An 18,181-nucleotide genomic window follows, 5' to 3' on the forward strand; every position below is an offset into this window, starting at 1 on the left:
TAGGGGGCGCTACTACCACTATCCATCACCATATGGGGGTTTACCCGCGAAACAAGAAAATCGAAATTTCATTAATGTAACCTCTCCCTCTTGCATATTCGAGCGAAAAAGAGGCAGATAACTAAAGTTCGATTTTCGCGTTTCCCGTAGACCCTTGTTAACAAACCGCCTCGATGAATCAATGTCATATTTTATTGTCTGTGAAAACTTGTCAAAAAACTGTTTACGGCACGGTATGTATAAGTTACTCTATGGTTTACTAGCTAGCTTAGTGCTGCACTCTGGCGGCAGAACATTGCAGTACCTAATTCAAATCTTCTACTTAGATTATTCAAGTGGGCCGCAGCGAAATTAATGTTGATTTCTCAAAATGTTACCCAAACATTGATAAACTTCTATGAAATAATGACGTGTAAATAACACTTGCGCTGGGTGGGCTATCAAAATCGCTGCAGACTTTTCTTGGTGTAACTACATATATTATCCTCCCATGAGCTGACTGTACCGGCTTGAACTTAGAGTCACGTGCGTGGGCTACGTGCAGACGAGCACCCGGTGTGACGCTGAACTAAACAATTTGCTATTTAAGCTCACAAAAGCCCTGGGATTCGCTTAAATCAGCCTTAAAGCCATAATAATAAGAACTAGGCGAATGCATTATAGCTGAATTGTTCTGATAAATGTTTTTGTATCCGTTGTTGTTGTTAGCGCTTTGTAAACGAACGCCAAACAAAAACTTTATAAATTAATTTTGTACTAACGAAATGACTGGTTCTGTGCTTCGAACTGTATGGGTAATACACAGTTTTTCCTTTTAAATATAAACCCAATTAAGTCAACAATTAAAATTTCACCATACCAACCTATAAGTAAGGGCTCTCTTTATACTTCAAAAACTGACGAGGAAGTTACGTTTTATCCACAACAGTAGCAAAGTAATAAGATGCAAATTTTGAGTTGTTTCTTTATGTTGGCTGATTGAATTGGCTTTTAAGTGTTAATTTTAATGATAGATATTTAATAATGTTAATTTAATAAGGATTTGATTTGTGCTATTTTCCTCGTGTTGGCGCACACAGGCGAAAAATCAATAAAAGTCGGACAAAACCAAAAAACTTCTAAGTAGCCCCAACAGGCAAAAACCAATCTTAGCGGGTAGTCCAATAAACAGTGCACGCTACTCGCATAATCATTTTCATGTTAGAGTCATCTACGCGACACGTTCTCATTCCAAAGTTCGACTTGTTCAAAGGCGAATATTTTACTGCTCTGCGAGTGTTACTTATGTGCTTACTTATTTATCGTTTGCTTTCAGAAAGTTGTGATTTAATGATGGATACCCTTCTAGGAGGTAATAACCTAATTACTAATAGTTACTTTTGATAGCTATGCTTGCTTGTTTATTATAAAAAAAAATAAGTGTAATGTCTTGTATTTTTTGCATATTGTTCAACTTCACCAAGGAGAAAAGTACAACTTCCTGATAGATCCGGTTTTGATATTATCAATTTTAGAAACTACAGAACTTGGGTTTTAACATACAACCATTATTTTATGCGACCTTACGCGACGTTTTAACAAAATTTTCATTTTAATCGATGACTAGTGTAATCAAGCATGAGCGCTTAGTCACATTTTTTTTAGGCAAATGGCTATGGAAAAGACTTTTAATGTCTTCCGATCCTTATATAACAGGACTAAGAAAATTGGGTAGTAAAAAGTCGCTTCCCATATGCCAAAATGTTTTAAATCTTTTAGAAGAACCAGATATTATGATCAAAATTTAATAAATGTCATAATATAATTGTAATTTTGTTTTTATTAGTTGGCAAACGTGCATTAATACGATTTCTATAATAATCCTGAATGTTTAGGTTTTGTCCGACTTTTATTGATTTTTCGCCTGTGTGTGGCGGGGTGTTTCACTCGGGAGCAACATTATACTGATTCTATAGGTACTTATCGAATTTCAATTATAAGATCTGTCGCTTGCTTGGGTATCAATATTAGCACGAGAGGTTAAACAACAACTTTGCCTCCTTGTAAAACAAATAAATATTAACAGGATTTCAAATTACTTGGATTGACTGGAGTGGAGTAGGCCTGAAGATGATGATGAAATCTTTAAATTAATTAAATGAATACTAGGGTGGTCTAAAAATATGAATTGATATATCTACATGATTCTTGGACCTGCCCTCCCCCATCGTGGTCATTTGTGATATTTTTCAGATCTTGTTTTTCGGTTAGGTAACTTACATTGACTAATAACAAGATAAAAGGCAGGTATAAGGCGATCCCCTGAGGCGTTTTCACAAACGTATTCATTTTCCTGCGTTATTTGGCCCATAAATCCAGATACGTTTGTTGGCCTTAGGAAAACGACCCGAAGCCGACCATCAGACCGTTAAGTAATTAATAAGTGTAGTTTAAATTAAAAAACCGGACAAGTCCGAGTCGGACTCGCGTTCCAAGGGTTCCGTACATTACCCAATTTTTAACAATGCGTTTTTTTATATGTGAAACGCGAGTGAACTGACTTTAAAATACCCGTAGGGGTCGGATAAAAAACTAAGTAATTAGTCCGACTCACGCTTGACTGCATATTTCTTATAGGTTTTCTTGTCATCTATGGGCTATGTCATCTATAAACTATTTATTTTAAAATTACAAGAAATATATATTTGAGAGTCTCAAAATGAGCTCTTTCATTTGATATGTAACACGCTATAGTTTAAAAAACACTAATTTTTATTTTTTTCATTTAGCTCCCAAAAGTGGCCTCCATGTATAAAATTAATTTCTTTACGTAAAATGTCCGTTTTTGGGTCACGAATTTACATATGTGTACCAAATTTCAACTTAATTGGTCCAGTACTTTTGGAGAAAATGGGCTGTGACAGACGGACAGACAGACAGACGCACGAGTGATCCTATAAGGGTTCCGTTTTTTCCTTTTTAGGTACGGAATCCTAAAAATTACCCGAACACAGCTTACGTCTTTAGAATAGAATAGATATACTTTGATTCGTAATCACAAATGAGACAATTTACATAAGTATTAAGGGATCGGTGATCGTAGAGCTGGCAGCTTCCTCGCACAAAGAATAGGTATTGCGATACAGCGGGGAAATGCTGCCAACATCTACGGCACCATTCCGCAGGATAGTTTGTAATTATTTATTTTTAGATTAGTTTTATTTCTTTTTAGATTTAGTTTTTAAGTTTTGTAGGTTAGTTATTTAATTATGTTTTAAGTATGGTATCATTTTGTTTCTAGGTATTAACTAAGTTTGTATGCACAAATAAATCATTCAAATCGTTTAAAAAAAAGTATTAAGTACGTTACGTACCTACCTATAAGTAAAGATTTTTAATCGCATTTTTTTGAGATCTCTTCCGTCTCCGGTGTGAGTGTCAGCCTTCCCATTATTCGTAAGATAAAAGTTCCGTTCAATGCTAAGTCGATACCATTCGTTCAGGAACGAACTTATTGGATGTTTACTGCCGATCGAATGGATTCTCATCGGCCCACGTGAATATCAATAAGGTCTAGACGATTGTGTTCTGCAAGGTTTTTGGTTCCGTACCCAAAGGGTAAAACGGGAGCCTATTACTAAGACTTCGCTGTCCGTCCGTCCGTCCGTCCGTCCGTCCGCCCGTCCGTCTGTCACCAGGCTGTATCTCACGAACCGTGATACTAGCTAGCTACAGTTGAAATTTTCACAGATGATGTATTTCTGTTGCCGCTGTAACAACAAATACTAAAAACAGAATAAAATAAAGATTTAAATGGGGCTCCCATACAACAAACGTGATTTTTGACCAAAGTTAAGCAACGTCGGGAGTGGTCAGTACTTGGATGGGTGACCGTTTTTTTTTTTGCTTTTTTTTTTGTTTTTTTTTTGCATTATGGTACGGAACCCTTCGTGCGCGAGTCCGACTCGCACTTGCCCGGTTTTTTAAAGGTGTATGTGGTTAGTAATTCCTAAAATATTTCTAGTCCGTTTTAATGTATTGATTTTAGCATTAGTAGGAGTCTGAATATTTGTAAACAATAAAATAAACTGATTAAAAAGAAATCGGACAAGTGCGAGTCGGACTCGCCCACCGAGGGCTCCGTACTTTTTAGTATTTGTAGCGGCAACAGAAATACAACATCTGTGAAAATGTCAACTGTCTAGCTATCACGATTCATGAGATACAAGCCTGGTGACTGGCAGACAGACGGACAGTGGAGTCTTAGTAATAGGATCCCGTTTTTACCCTTTGGGTACTGAACCCTAAAAATAAAAATTGACTTCAAAATTATAAAATAAAATATATAATCACCTGGATTTCATAATCGATCACATCACAGAAATTTAATACAATAATAGTACATTATTGTCGAGGCTCGGAAGTAGCTACTTGCAGGCTGAGGATTCGTTTTAAACGGACGACCTTGGGAGTCCGTTTAATTGAATCCGAAGCCAGCAAGTAGCCTTCCAGCCGAGTCATATATAGTGCTTTTCTCAAAAATGGTGCAAGAAATATAAATATCGCAGAAATATTATACAAAAGCAACTTCCTTACGTATATATTTTCACAGAAAAAAGCCCTTGCCGCCTTTTTATTTTTTTAACTAAAAAATAGAAGTGTATTTTTCTGCCGAAAATACGCCAACCTATTTGAGACAGCTAAATAGTCGCGGTACTAATCATCTGTTTGGCTGTTTAATGGGCCTGTGCCTTCGTTTCATATGGCCATTTCAACTTTTAAAAAGTTTGGAACTCGACAAATAATGGAATTTGTATGCAACATTGCAGTCCCAAAATCGAGACTGCAATGTTTTTAACTTTTTAATTTTTGACTGACCATAAACTACGCGCTTCGCGACCTATTTTTTAGACGGCAAAGTCGGCTTTGCCGTCCATTTTTGAGAAAAGAAAATATCAGAATCAGAAACAGAAATTATTTATTTGCATTGATACAGTATGGGGATGTTACAATATATGGTGTTACAGATCTTGTACCTAGCTTGCATGCAAGCGTGCAAATCGTCATCATAATGGTAACATTCTATTTCTAACCGCAGCTGCACTCCCGGTACTGAACGCGTCGCTGTCATTGTCAATTTTCATACTAAAATGAGCAGTATTGCAGCTGCAGTTGGAAATGGAATGTCACTTTAATAATAGAGGAGACCGAGGTGAGTAGTGACAGAGGAGAGTTGTGACATTGTCGATTTTTTGGAATCTATTAACTAAAAACTAGGTCGCAATAGCGCGCATTTGTTAGTTCAAGTTGCGAGCTAACAAACGCACACTGTTGCGAGCTCACTAACAGTTATTAGATTCCAAAAAATCGACAATGTCACAACTCTCTTCTGTCACAACTCACCCCAGTCTCCCCTACAGGCAAAAGATTTGTCGTAAGATTACAGTTGAATTTTTTAAAATATCTTCCCAATTCGGACATCATAAAACGTTCTTACTATACCACTAACATCAACATTTTAAATATCCTTCAGACAGTGCCGGATTTACCACTAGGCTGAGTAGGCTGAAGCCTAGGGCGGCAGATTTTAGGGGGCGGCAAATTTGGGTCAAAAATATTTTATGTGCTGTTCTGATAAGGTCGACCAGAATTTATTTGTAAAATTTAAAAGACCCTTTATATTGAGACAGACAGACGGTTGGACGGACAACTAAGTGATCCTATATGGGTTCCGTTTATTTCCTTTTGAAGTACGTAACCCTAAAAATGTACCTACGTACTATTTTCTCGAAAAAATTTCGCGCTCGCTACGCTCACGTTTTCATTTAAGTACCTGCATTATTTGTGACCCATCTGACCACCGTCTGACTACATTGTGAGTTTGGGATGGTTGTCGATTCTTCTGTCTTCGTGGTATTATGGGTTCCGTTTCTTTTCCTTTTGAAGTACGGAACCCTAAAAATGTACCTACCTGCTATTTTCTCGAAAATTTTCGCGCTCGCTACGCTCGCGTTTTCATTTCACTGACTAAATTTTTTGGGACCCTTCTGACTACATTGTGAGTTTGGGATGGTTGTCGGTCCTTCTGTCTTCGTTGTATTATGGGTTCACTTTTTTTTCCTTTTGAAGTACGGAACCCTAAAAATGTACCTACCTACTATTTTCTCGAAAATTTTCGCGCTCGCTACGCTCGCGTTTCCATTTAACTAACTTAATTTTTTGGGACCCATCTGACTACATTATGAGTTTGGGATGGTCGTCGATTATTGTGTCTTCGTGGTATTGAATCTCGCTAAACTGTTCCGATCCCATGCCGAAACTCAGGATGGATAGAGTGTTCTCGATATCAGATACAAGATTTTAATGACTTTCCAGCACTACAGAATGAAGGAAAATTGGCACAGCCTGTATAATACGTATCCCTACTGATGTCATCTGCAATCTGCATAGCAATGATTATCATTGATATGCAGCAATGATAGCACAGAACCTAGTGGAACGCCAGCGTTAATGTCCACACTATCGGAGCAGCTTCCGTCTACTATACGGCTCATTGTGTCTACCGGATAAAAAGCTAGCGGTCCATGTGTATAGCATAGTCCCTCGAGCAGACTCGATTCCAGACCCGACCGAACTCTTTAGCTATATCCAGTCTGACTGCCAATGCCTCACCTTGATTCTCAATGGCTAAAACCCAGTGGTACCCACCGATCACCGATCAGATCAGGCAAATATTACTAGGTCTCATCATTGAGTGACAAAAACTGGCCATATAAATCTGTATCTAGAATGTGACATTAGTGACGTCACCTTATATGCATTTTAATATGGCTATGGTGTGTTGTACTATAAAATTAAACGCCCTGATAGGAAAGTACTTTAAAAACCTATAAGCGAGGCGGATAGGGGCGGCAAAATCGGGATAGCCTACGGGCGGCAAATGTCTAAATCCGGCGCTGCCTTCAGAATATGTTCTGCTTTAACTCGTTTGTTGTTATTTTCGGCCTTTCATCCGTCTATCTTTCTCCTCCGCCGGCCTCAGAAATGGACAAGGCTTTTCAATTTCGCCCCGACAGTTTACCGATGGCTGGCGTTTGTACGAGCACTCTATTATTGGACCACTCTTTTACAGTTTGTATACATATATCTACGCAAAATTACTTGCCTCTCAGACTAGAAATGCTTAGAATTACTCAAAGATCGTAAGTGATGAAGCTTACCGCTTAATAATTTTTTTTGGGTCAACTTCATAACTGCTTTCACTATGAGGACGGGTGATAACAAAAAAAAATCTTAGAAATAGCGATTTTAAATATGTGTGTAACATGTCTGGTGACCGACGTGCGATTTTTGCGCACTATTTTTTTGTTGTAAAATAGCTTGATTGAGCTCATAAGAACATGTTTGAGAATATGAAATCTACAAAAATAATAAAAATCTCAACTCAAACTTTTTTTACAATAAAATTAGCATAAAAAGTCTGCTGCTGTTTTTCACAAAGGGTATCTGATTAGGCGACTTACCTTTTACTGTATTACAAGAGAAATTAATGATTATGCAAAGGAATCCCCCGGTACCGAAATGGACCACCATTATATTCTAATTTCCTCCTGATGGATCGTGCTGGCAAACTTTCTAATTCCCCCGCTTTCGACGTGATTGTCAAGGATTTTGGGATCAAATCACGTAATTTTTGCTCAGTTGAATAAAAACGCGCACTGTTTTCGTACTGGATTATAACAAAAACCGGACAAATGCGAGATGCCAACCGACTGTTCCGTACTTTTTATTATCTGTTGCTATAGTGGCAACAGAAGTACACAATTTGTGAAAATTTCAACCGGACAGTGGAGTTTTAGTAAAACTTAAACTTAAACTGAGAAATATAAAAGTGTAAATCCACAGAGTTTGCGTTGCGACCATAGTCTTTACTAATAATCTTACTTCCCTACTTAATATTAATGCGAAAGTGAATCTGTCTGTCTCTTAGTTACATTTTAAGGCATAAATCGTAACACTGATTTATATGAAATTTAAACTTTCACGTTTTTTAAACATTATTAATTCCTGTTGTGCAATTTAATAATAGATGAAATTTGTTTTGGAGAGGTTTACCTTTAAGTTTTGAGTTACTGAAAAGGATAAAAAGATAGTTTATATGATAAGGTAAACGTACTGGTGCTCGACGCGGTCCCAGTACATGTCATCTTGAAACTTAAGTCATTGACAATAAAGGTGACAGCAAGGTGTCATCTATTGGGCATTTACATGTCGAGCACTAGTACGTTTACCTTACAAGTTACTTACAAAAGTGGAGTTGTTCATAAGCAGCCTCGTGGTGAAGTTGCGTACATTGAACAGCGTGAGCCCGCCCCAGCGGTCACGGAACACCAGCTCCTCATCTGGAACAAGCAAATATATATATATTTTAACCTCTCGCATTAGGACACATATTTCATTACACAATCGAAGTTCGCAAATTGCGGGAATTTTTCTCTGTCACTCTAATTACGCCTTCATTGGAGTGAAGGAGAAAGATCCCCGCAATTTGCGAATTTCGGTTTTCAAGGTAGCCCCTCTGGTCGGAATTTCACCTCGTAAGTCCCCGCGTACTTGTACAAGTACAAAGTAAATTCGAGTTATGAACTCTTATAGAAAATAAAAGAAAGTTCTAAATTCAAAAGCGCAAAACTTATCTTGGGTCTTATGAGGTTGGTAAACACAATGAAAGTCTATCGCCGCAGACCCATTTGTGTAATTAAATAAGCAAATATAGACCTTATCACTTAATTGGTACAGGGAATGTATAAAGTAATAACTAATAATGTATAAAGGTGCCGTTCGAAGCAATATGTCGTTCCACGGCAAAAGGTACATTATGGCGGCTGCCACTTACGTCACATAGCGCCGCAATAATATTGGGGCGGCGTTAATAATAGCGTAAGCGCCAACCGCCATAAGGTACCTTTATCCGTGGGACGTCACATATCCTCTAGCCAGGGAGCGTGGCCAAGGTGACAATCCGTTATTACAACAACAACAACGAAAAGAGGCGGCGGCGACAACTATAGGTGGGAACGAAAGGTCCGATCGCTGTGTCGCGCTCAAGCCTATGGTAGCCGCCGCTGCCGTCGCCGGTCACGCAAAGTCGTGGCCAAGCCGTGACCATTACTAAGCCTACTCACTGGTTAATCTATCCCAAATAAACTTTGAACATAGTAAATTTATTTGTTTTTGTAAGTAACTATTCAAAGTTCTGTAACTCTCAAGTCTCAAGTATTTTGCTTGTAAAATTATACAGAAGCTTTATTCCAGGAAAATCTGCAAAAATGATGGAGTGACCTTCCTAATACTTTGGGAGAGCCCGTGATAGATCGGTCATGGTTAATAATGGCCAGCTTCCTATAGGCTTCCTTTAACCTCGTATGGCCCAATGTGCATTACCATGTACACTCCGTTTCAATCTAATTTGATCATAACCGCATAACCACATAAAGTTGCATTTCTTTTGTTTCATTGTTTTCTAAAACAAACGAAAGTCACCCTGATCTACTGTACAACAAGGTTCATATTATAAATAGGGAGACTTTGTATGGTGGGCTGTACGAGGATATAACATGTGCAAAACAATTATGGCAGATGCCCAAGTTAGTGTAAGTTTTAGAACCAGGCCGCGTAGCCAAGATGCCAATCGCTTACGCTCCGTAGCGATCGAAACGCAATTGTCACTGTCGCACTAATATGGAAGAGTGATAGAGAGACATAAAGCTTTTCGTTGTCGAAGCGATAGCGATTGTAACCTTGGCTAGGCCGGCAGTTACCCCAATATTCGTAATTACATTTATAAAAGTTTGAATGCGTGGAAAGTGGTAGTAGATTCATCTCAATAGACTGACTTAAAAGGTCTTTTTTTTCAGGGTACCTTGGACAAAGCAAAAGGGAGGTATCTTCGTGGCAATGGGGTTGGCCTGTCAAAGTAGGTATTTAGCAGATGGCGCCAGTATAGTTTGCTCTGTCAATCCCCAGACTTGTGTCAAACTTTTTTTTCGAAATGTTTTGGCCTGGATGCCAGTCTTTTAAGCCTTATCAACACACAATTAACAGAATTAAACTTGAGACAGGGGCAAGTTATGTAAACCTTTGACTGTTGCCAACCCTATTAGTTACGTTATTTTACTCCGGGATAACATTTTGCAAATAGGCACCTACTCAAAAACTGTACATTATTTTTTTCATATTTTTTGGATCCACGGTTCAAATACTTAATTCACACTCAGCAGCAAATACACCACCTAAAGGTTATTTAAACTATAAATATTATGTAAATGTATCCCGACCGTCTATTTTATTAACAGTTTAAAATACTTCAACAATATTTTCCAGGAAGCTCTGAAGCGAAAAGTTTTCCTATTTAGTTACCGAAAATTTAAATAAACCCTACTACTTTACCTTAGAGTAGAATTTCATGTAGCATTCCAAGAAACTTAGCTGGTTTAAATTTGGACTTAATTACTTTATACATACGATTCAAACTTACTTGAGCTGTCCATGGTTTTGTGCAAATTTTAGGAACCTGGCTCATTCTAATTTAGACTGAATTAATTGTTGAATTCGAATTTCGTTAATAGTTGTCTGTATTTTTGTTAGCTGGATGAAAGTAATTGAAACGGCGCACGGCAGCCATTTTGAATAATAGTACGGTCGACCACTTGTAGATGCATATAAATTGCGGAGCCTGGCGGGCCCGAGTGTTGTTTTAAACAATTCGGTGCAGTTTAGTTTGCGATTTCGGAACGTAAATACGTGTGTTTTTATGCCTAGACGTGAATAAATGAAAGCGGTTTGTAGTACAGTCGAGTGTAAAAATATGGGTGTGGACAACTTGCCCAAAAATATGTCTCGTTGTTCTTAATTCGCTGACATTAGAGCGTTGGGACATATTTTTGAGTAAGAAATGTCCACCCATATTTTTACACTTGACTCTACTCTAAAATTAGTCTTTAAGTAGAGGTTGTTTTTGAAGCTTATTTATGCCTATTTATTAATGGCAGTGTGACGTCACAAATTTAGGTTCAGTCAATGAATTAATTTCCTACCCATTTCGCACCTTGTCACAGTGACAATCAACATGAAAGTCGCTAGAGCTAGAGACCTCGTACTATTGTCACTGTGACAAAGTACAAAATGGGTAGGAAATTAAATTACTTGACTGTACATGTATTGTATTCGTATGTTGTTTTATCAATTTCACTTCCAATAAATGTTTTTATCGCCAAATGTTCTATTTCTATCTCTAGACAGTAATTTTACTATTCATATATGTAGATGATTATAACGAGCTTTACACAATGATTATGTTGATATATTATCAGAGTTTTTATTGTAGGTAACCGAAATTACATAACGTAAGGTTAACCTTATCACAAATAAGCAGATTTACATTCATTTTATTTAAGTCCATTGTATTTAATAAAATATACTTATATTACTTATCTATCGACACCCTACAATTATGGTCGCATAAAAAATGTCCCAAAAATCGGAAGTTCCCTTGAATTTTGCAGTTTCACTAACCAAGCCATTTGGTTGGCTACAAGCAATATGGCGCCGCTTCCGGTGGCGGAAGTGGCGCGGCCACACCGGAAGTCAATTTGCAGCGGCGCGGACAGCACCATCGAGCTAGGATTAGGTTTACAGATCTTTGTTTCAATATTTTTCCATTTGGTTTTAACATGTTGTTTATCCTACCCATGATCAGAGGCCCTATATAACTAAATTTCTTTATCTGCTTCTCTATCGCTTTCGAATACCGTAAAACCTCCCAACTATAGTCCAAAGCTCCCATCTATGGTCCAAAATTAACTGTAATTTTTTCGTCCAGGTGTGTCATTTACTGTATTTTTTGTAGTTCTAATACAAGGTATGTTTATAAATGAAAGGAAAAACTCGGGAGTAAACCAAAAGGAATATTTTTTTTCCATTTGGACTTGTGGACCATAGTTGCAGTATTGGACTATACACACTTGGGAGGTTTTACGGTATGCAAGAACTATATCGATTTTTCAATGTTGGCGATAGGTCTCTGTAACAGGTCTACTGTTGAAAGCGATAAAAAGTCGAATATACTAAAGTTAGATTAAAAGGCGTTTTAGAAAACTTCTATCTTCCTTTGCATTTCACTAGCAGTTCTTAACCTAGATTCTAGTTATTCGAGAAGTACTATCAAGAAAACTAAAGCGATAAAAGACGAATGTATTATTTAAAGTTAAATTTTTAATGTGTTTAAGAACGATTATTACTTCCTTTGCCATTTCCAAGCAGTTCTTATCTTCGATATTAGTTATTAGAGGTACTTAAGTATTGAATTCATTTGATATGTTGGCGCTTTGACTGTTAATGGCTTCGAAGGAGCAAACTTCTGACTTTGAAGCTCTAAGTTAAACTTAAGCTCCATTAATGAGGGCACAGTTGAGCTTTAGTTAGAGTGAAAGCTATATATAGCGGACTTTAACTAAGAACTTATCGTTTGAAGGTTCTTTATAAATCGAAAAAAAACGAAGATAACTGTAGGTACCTACTACAAGTACACTGAAATCTATAGTAAAACATGTGTATAGATTGCTAACCATGAGATGAAAGGCGCTCATTTTTGACAACATATTTTAGTTCGAATGAGAATGGGTACCTATTTTTCACCTACAGTCGATCGGCGCGATTTGGGAAATGAATTAGAGATTAACTAGATACGATCCTATAGTTAAGATATGTGTCGTCCCACGGGTAAAGGTAGTTATGGCGGTTGGCGCTTACGCTATTATTAACGCCGTTCCAATATTATTGCGGCACTATGAGACATAATCGCCGGCCGCCATAAGGTACCTTTTTCCGTGGAACGTCACATATCTTCACTATTTAATATCTAGTGAGTCTCTAATTCATTTCCCGAATAGAGCCGGATGTCTTTGTATTATTCGAAGTGTTCCGTTTATTACCTTCCGTTAAACCTTTTATGTGGTTTCATCGAAATAAAAAAAAAGTAAAACCTCTGAATTTCAACTGAATCAGCTTCATTACGTATTCATATAATTGAATTTATGAAGCTAATTACTTGTGTGTAAAATTGTGTAACCCAGACTGTCCGGCCAGCACACCAAAAATACGAGTGGCTTTTACAATCCCTCACTGTAGGTACACAACCGTGTAAATTATCGGGTTACCCGGCACCCGGATATTTATCTCCGATCCGGGCAGAGGGCGCAATAACCGGCCAGCTTCGGTTTTTAAACCCCGCCATATTACCTCAGCGATGGGGAGAAATCTGCGGTGTCTGCGGAACAGTGTTGCCAACTTGGCATAATTGATGCCAGATCTGGCATATTTTCACTTGCTTTGGCACCAAAATTTTCCATTTAGCATCTGGTATATTTTTTAGCATAATTTAGTCTAAGCCAAGTTTGCACCAACTTGGCAGCAACATTATGCGCCATCGCCTTATGTGGTACATATTTTCATATGAATTTTGACTTTTGTGGACGGATGGACGTCGACGGACTATATAAAGTTGATCAAGCAGATCTTGTCAGTAGAAAAAGGCGGCAAATTTGATAAATGTATGTGTTTTAAGTATCTAATTTCAAGTTGACATTTTAGCATTTTTTTAGCATATTTCAAAAAACTTTGGCATAATTTTGGCATAATCTAGACACTAGTCTAGCATTTTTTCAAAATCCGAGTTGGCACCACTGCTGCGGATTGAGAGAGATTGCTTCCACAGTTTTTCTGGGAGTTAATTTATGAACTCCGCATAAAATGACGCCGAAATACAAACTTGAATATTTTCCTTCTCATTTTCGCTTACTTATTTTCTAAAGGAACCTTCTTTTCAGCTGCATAATTTTAACAATTGACTAGTTTGACACTTAAAGACAGTGGAATACTTGAAATAACCAATTATATATAATTTCACTATATCCTCGATTTAAATATTGTAATTTGGCTATCTGGTGCAAAGGTTGGCCATCGCTATCCAACGTGGTAACGCGGCAAGTATAATGGGCACCTTTGCACCCGGTACAGCCCGCGGAGGCCTTTTAGATTAAAATATTTTAATATTTAGATATATTTAAGTTACTTTTGTATGATTATTTATGTACCCTGTATATTCTTAATAAAATTGGTTTTCTATTTGGCTATAACAAACACAGAATAGGGACTATAGGTATATAGGTATCACCCTAATTAAAAGGGTTGCTACGTGAATCTCATTGTCATACAAACTTTCTTACGTGCCCTACTTTTCCTAAAACCCTTTTCCGAAACTATTTGGTGCCCATTTGGACTTGTTCTTGTTTCAGTCGAAAACATGTTCGTAATGAAAAGGCTAGCCATATAACATTGGTATTCAATCATCAATCTTACGGCCCAATTCGAGTTTTAGTTTATTAGATCTGATTCCGAAACGACACTGATCTGATAGTGTCAATGTGTTATTTCTTCACCCAAAAACGTCACTTTTGACACTGACAGATCAGAATCGTATCGAAATCAAATCGCATAACTAAAACTCGAATTGGCCCGTTAGAGTTCGCCAGCCTGGAGCCTTCTAGTTGGAAGTCGGAATACATAACGAATAAATCAATAAAACTCGTATTATGATCACATCTGCGCTCTCGACGTCTGTTTCCTTTCCGCATAAACAGGTAAAGAAAATAACAACTAGACTTCGACCTGCTAAGTTTAAGGCTGCCTTTCCACTAAGGAATTTTGTCATTTATTTATTTGAAGCGCTGGTGGCCTAGCGGTAAGAGCGTGCGACTTGCAATCCGGTCGCGGGTTCAAACCTCGGCTCGTACCAATGAGTTTTTCGGAACTTATGTACGAAATATCATTTAATATTTACTAGTAGCTTTTCGGTGAAGGAAAACATCGTGAGGAAACCGGACTAATCCCAATAAGGCCTAGTTTCCCCTCTGGGTTGGAAGGTCAGATGGCAGTCGCTTTCGTAAAAACTAGTGCCTACGTCAAATCATGTGATTAGTTATCAAGCGGACCCCAGGCTCCTATGTGAGCCGTGGCAACATGCTATTGGTTGATTCCCGCACGTCTTCTCTCATCTCCGCTCATCTCCGCCTCAGTGGAAAGAGCCTAAATTAAATGGCGTTGTTACCCATTCATTGTCACTACCAAGAAATTTATGTCGATGCAAATTTAGCGTGGTCACTGTGGTCAGATTTTATTCACAAATTACGAGTACCAAAATGTTCTAATTGACTAGGTAGTAGACGAAGTCCGAGGATTCCGCCCCTTTTCATAAATATCCAAAAACATAAATTACCTAACAATCCTTATAATTATCAAACCTGGGCCGGATTGCATAGTAAAATACAAGTTAATACATATATTTTACATACAAAATCACTAAGGCCCACTTGCACCATCCCACAAACCCGAGGTTAAGCGGTTTAACCGTCAACCCAGTGTCAAATTGTACCGGTAACCATGGCAACTCCAGGTTTAACCGGTTAACCCCGGGTTAGTGGAATGGTGCAAGTGGACTTAATAATATTAGCTACAATTTATTATGCAATAGGCCCCTGCTCACAAAATTTGTCAATAGTCATGGTGCGTAGCCAAGATGCCAATCATTGGATCCGGAATATCCGGATATATGAAAGCATTTTCGCACAAGCTGATGATACGGAGACGCTTAGATCGCGCTCGATCGGGCTATGCTCCCGATCCTGTCTTCTCTGATTCTAGGCAAATTGTACCTTATGGGAGACTACACTAACGGATTCCTTTGTTTGACATAATTATTGAAAGTTATAATGTAATTATTGTTAGATTATCATTAGTCATGATTCTGAAACCGTTAACTTTTCAGGATTTTCGTAAGGTTCTGCTGTACATAGGTTAGGTTAGGTTTGTTTTATGGCAATCCTTAAAAGCTACGCGTTTCTGAGAAAAACCAAACGACTAACGCAAATGCGGACAAAAAAACCGGGCAAGTGCGAGTCGGACTCGCGCACGAAGGGTTCCGTACCATAATGCAAAAAACAAAAACAAAAAAAAAGAAAAAAAAAAACGGTCACCCATCCAAGTACTGACCACTCCCGACGTTGCTTAACTTTGGTCAAAAATTACGTTTGTTGTATGGGAGCCCCATTTAAATCTTTATTTTATTCTGTTTTTAGTATTTGTTGTCATAGCGGCAACAGAAATACATCATCTGTGAAAATTTCAACTGTCTAGCTATCACGGTTCGTGAGATACAGCCTGGTGACAGACGGACGGACGGACGGACGGACGGACGGACAGCGAAGTCTTAGTAATAGGGTCCCGTTTTACCCTTTGGGTACGGAACCCTAACAATACATTATGACTTCAAACTTTACGGGAAACAATAGTGACCCCTACACTAAATATCCGCAATTCCGCATAAAAAACAAACAATAGCAATAAAAAAAACTATTTATGAACACAGATGAAATACCAAACTCGTTTTCCGGTTAACCGTTTTGTGCGTTTGCTGCGGGTACCCGGGCGGGTGATTTATCCAGACGAAGGTGGAATTGATGGCCACCGGCGGGCCATCCGGGTACTCGGGTTACCCGGGTTACCCGGGCGTGACGCTTAAATCAAAAGGGGTTACGTTAAACATGACCATGAAAGGTTGGGGTAACGTATGATTTCAAAATAGAAAACATTTTTCATTACAGTTTTACCGTAGTACGGCGCGAATTAAAAATAATTAAAAATATTTTTTTTATTCAGAAAAACATAGTTATACATTTAACATTAGGTTAATAATATCTTATCAAGTAAGGCTTTTTAATGACTTCTACCTGAACTAGGAAAATCCTGTATCACAGGTTGAAAAAATAAAAAACTTAAATAAATAACATAACGGCAAACTTATGAGTTAAATTTGTTTTCATTTAGGTAGGTATCAGTTTGATATGTTTACATTCTAGAAATATGGCTAAATAATGATTATGTGCTTACTATAAAAACAAACCATAGGTACCTATAATTATAAAATTAATTACATGGCAATAATGACTAATCTAGGTTTGTGGCGTATGTTAATTGAAAACTTAACTAAGGAATGGAATGACTTATCTGCCAGAGTCTGTAAAGGGGCCCACTGATTAACAGTCCGCCGGACGGTATCGGCCTGTCAGTTGTTTGAAACTGTCAAAATTTTGTTCTAACTGACAGGCCGATATCGTCCGGCAGACTGATAATCAGTGGGCCCCTTAACGTATTTCGTGATTAATATTTTATAGGCCTCTTCAAGGGCTCAACTATGCTAGATCAAATAATAGATCATCGAATTTCACTAATTTTATATGCGCCAGCTACAGATATGTTTAAAGTCGGTGCCAAGGTTTGCTTTTTGGTAAAAGTTAAATATATTTTTTCATTTTTAAGTTAGGTATAAGTTTTTGTAATGCGTGGCGCAGAATTCTGTAGGACCTGTTCCTGTTGCGCCAAATAGTGATGTCACTAAAAACTGCTCCTTTTTTTGAAGTCGGTTACCCTCAGGTACCCTCTGGCGTTAACTTGTATAGGGTTAGACCAAGAAAAGTCTGCAGCGAGAAGAGTCTGCCCACGCAGTGCAAGTGTTATTTATACGTCATAATTTAATAGAAGATGGACGGTTAAAATAACACTTGCACTGCGTGGGCTATCAAAATTGCTGCAGACTTTTCTTTGTCTAACTCTAGCCTATTGGTAAATAATCGTCGATATATGACTTAGGTATATTATATGACTTTCGAATTTAGCCGTCGGTTCCCAAACTAACTTATATTAGAAAGAGTGGCCGTTTGAGAGCGTTTCGTTCCAATCAATCCCGTTAAAAAGTATTCCAATTTTGAATTTGGTCTTTCAAAGGGAGCCGTTATATGAATAGTCATGGATCTCGTTGCGATTCGAGTTTAAAAATAGAACGAACTAGCTGGCCAATTCGAACGTACACTGACATCAGATTGATATTTTAAGGATATTGTTTTGTTACAGTGCGTCTTGCTAGCGCGAATGAAATTTATTGTAACTGACATAAGAAACCTTCTTAATGTGACTTAATATGACTCACATGTAGGCTAACATGCTAAACTCTTACGTAACTGTTACGTCTGACAATTGGACGCAGTTTAGCGAAAAGGATCCATCCTCTAAAATTTGTCATTTAAATGAA

The 18,181-nt window shown here is 37.9% G+C and overlaps 1 protein-coding gene across 1 annotated transcript in view; it reads right to left on the minus strand.

The window, feature by feature from the left end:
* LOC134674042 (inactive dipeptidyl peptidase 10-like) overlaps positions 1-18,181 on the minus strand; it is a 177,529-nt gene that overhangs the window by 32,894 nt on the left and 126,454 nt on the right. The window contains exon 4 of the mRNA XM_063532092.1: positions 8,287-8,381. Within this exon, the coding sequence (XP_063388162.1) occupies positions 8,287-8,381 (95 nt within the window). The remainder of the gene's footprint in view (positions 1-8,286; positions 8,382-18,181) is intronic.

Source organism: Cydia fagiglandana, chromosome 19 (genome assembly GCF_963556715.1).
Source record: "Cydia fagiglandana chromosome 19, ilCydFagi1.1, whole genome shotgun sequence".
Taxonomy (NCBI): Eukaryota; Metazoa; Arthropoda; class Insecta; order Lepidoptera; family Tortricidae; genus Cydia; species Cydia fagiglandana.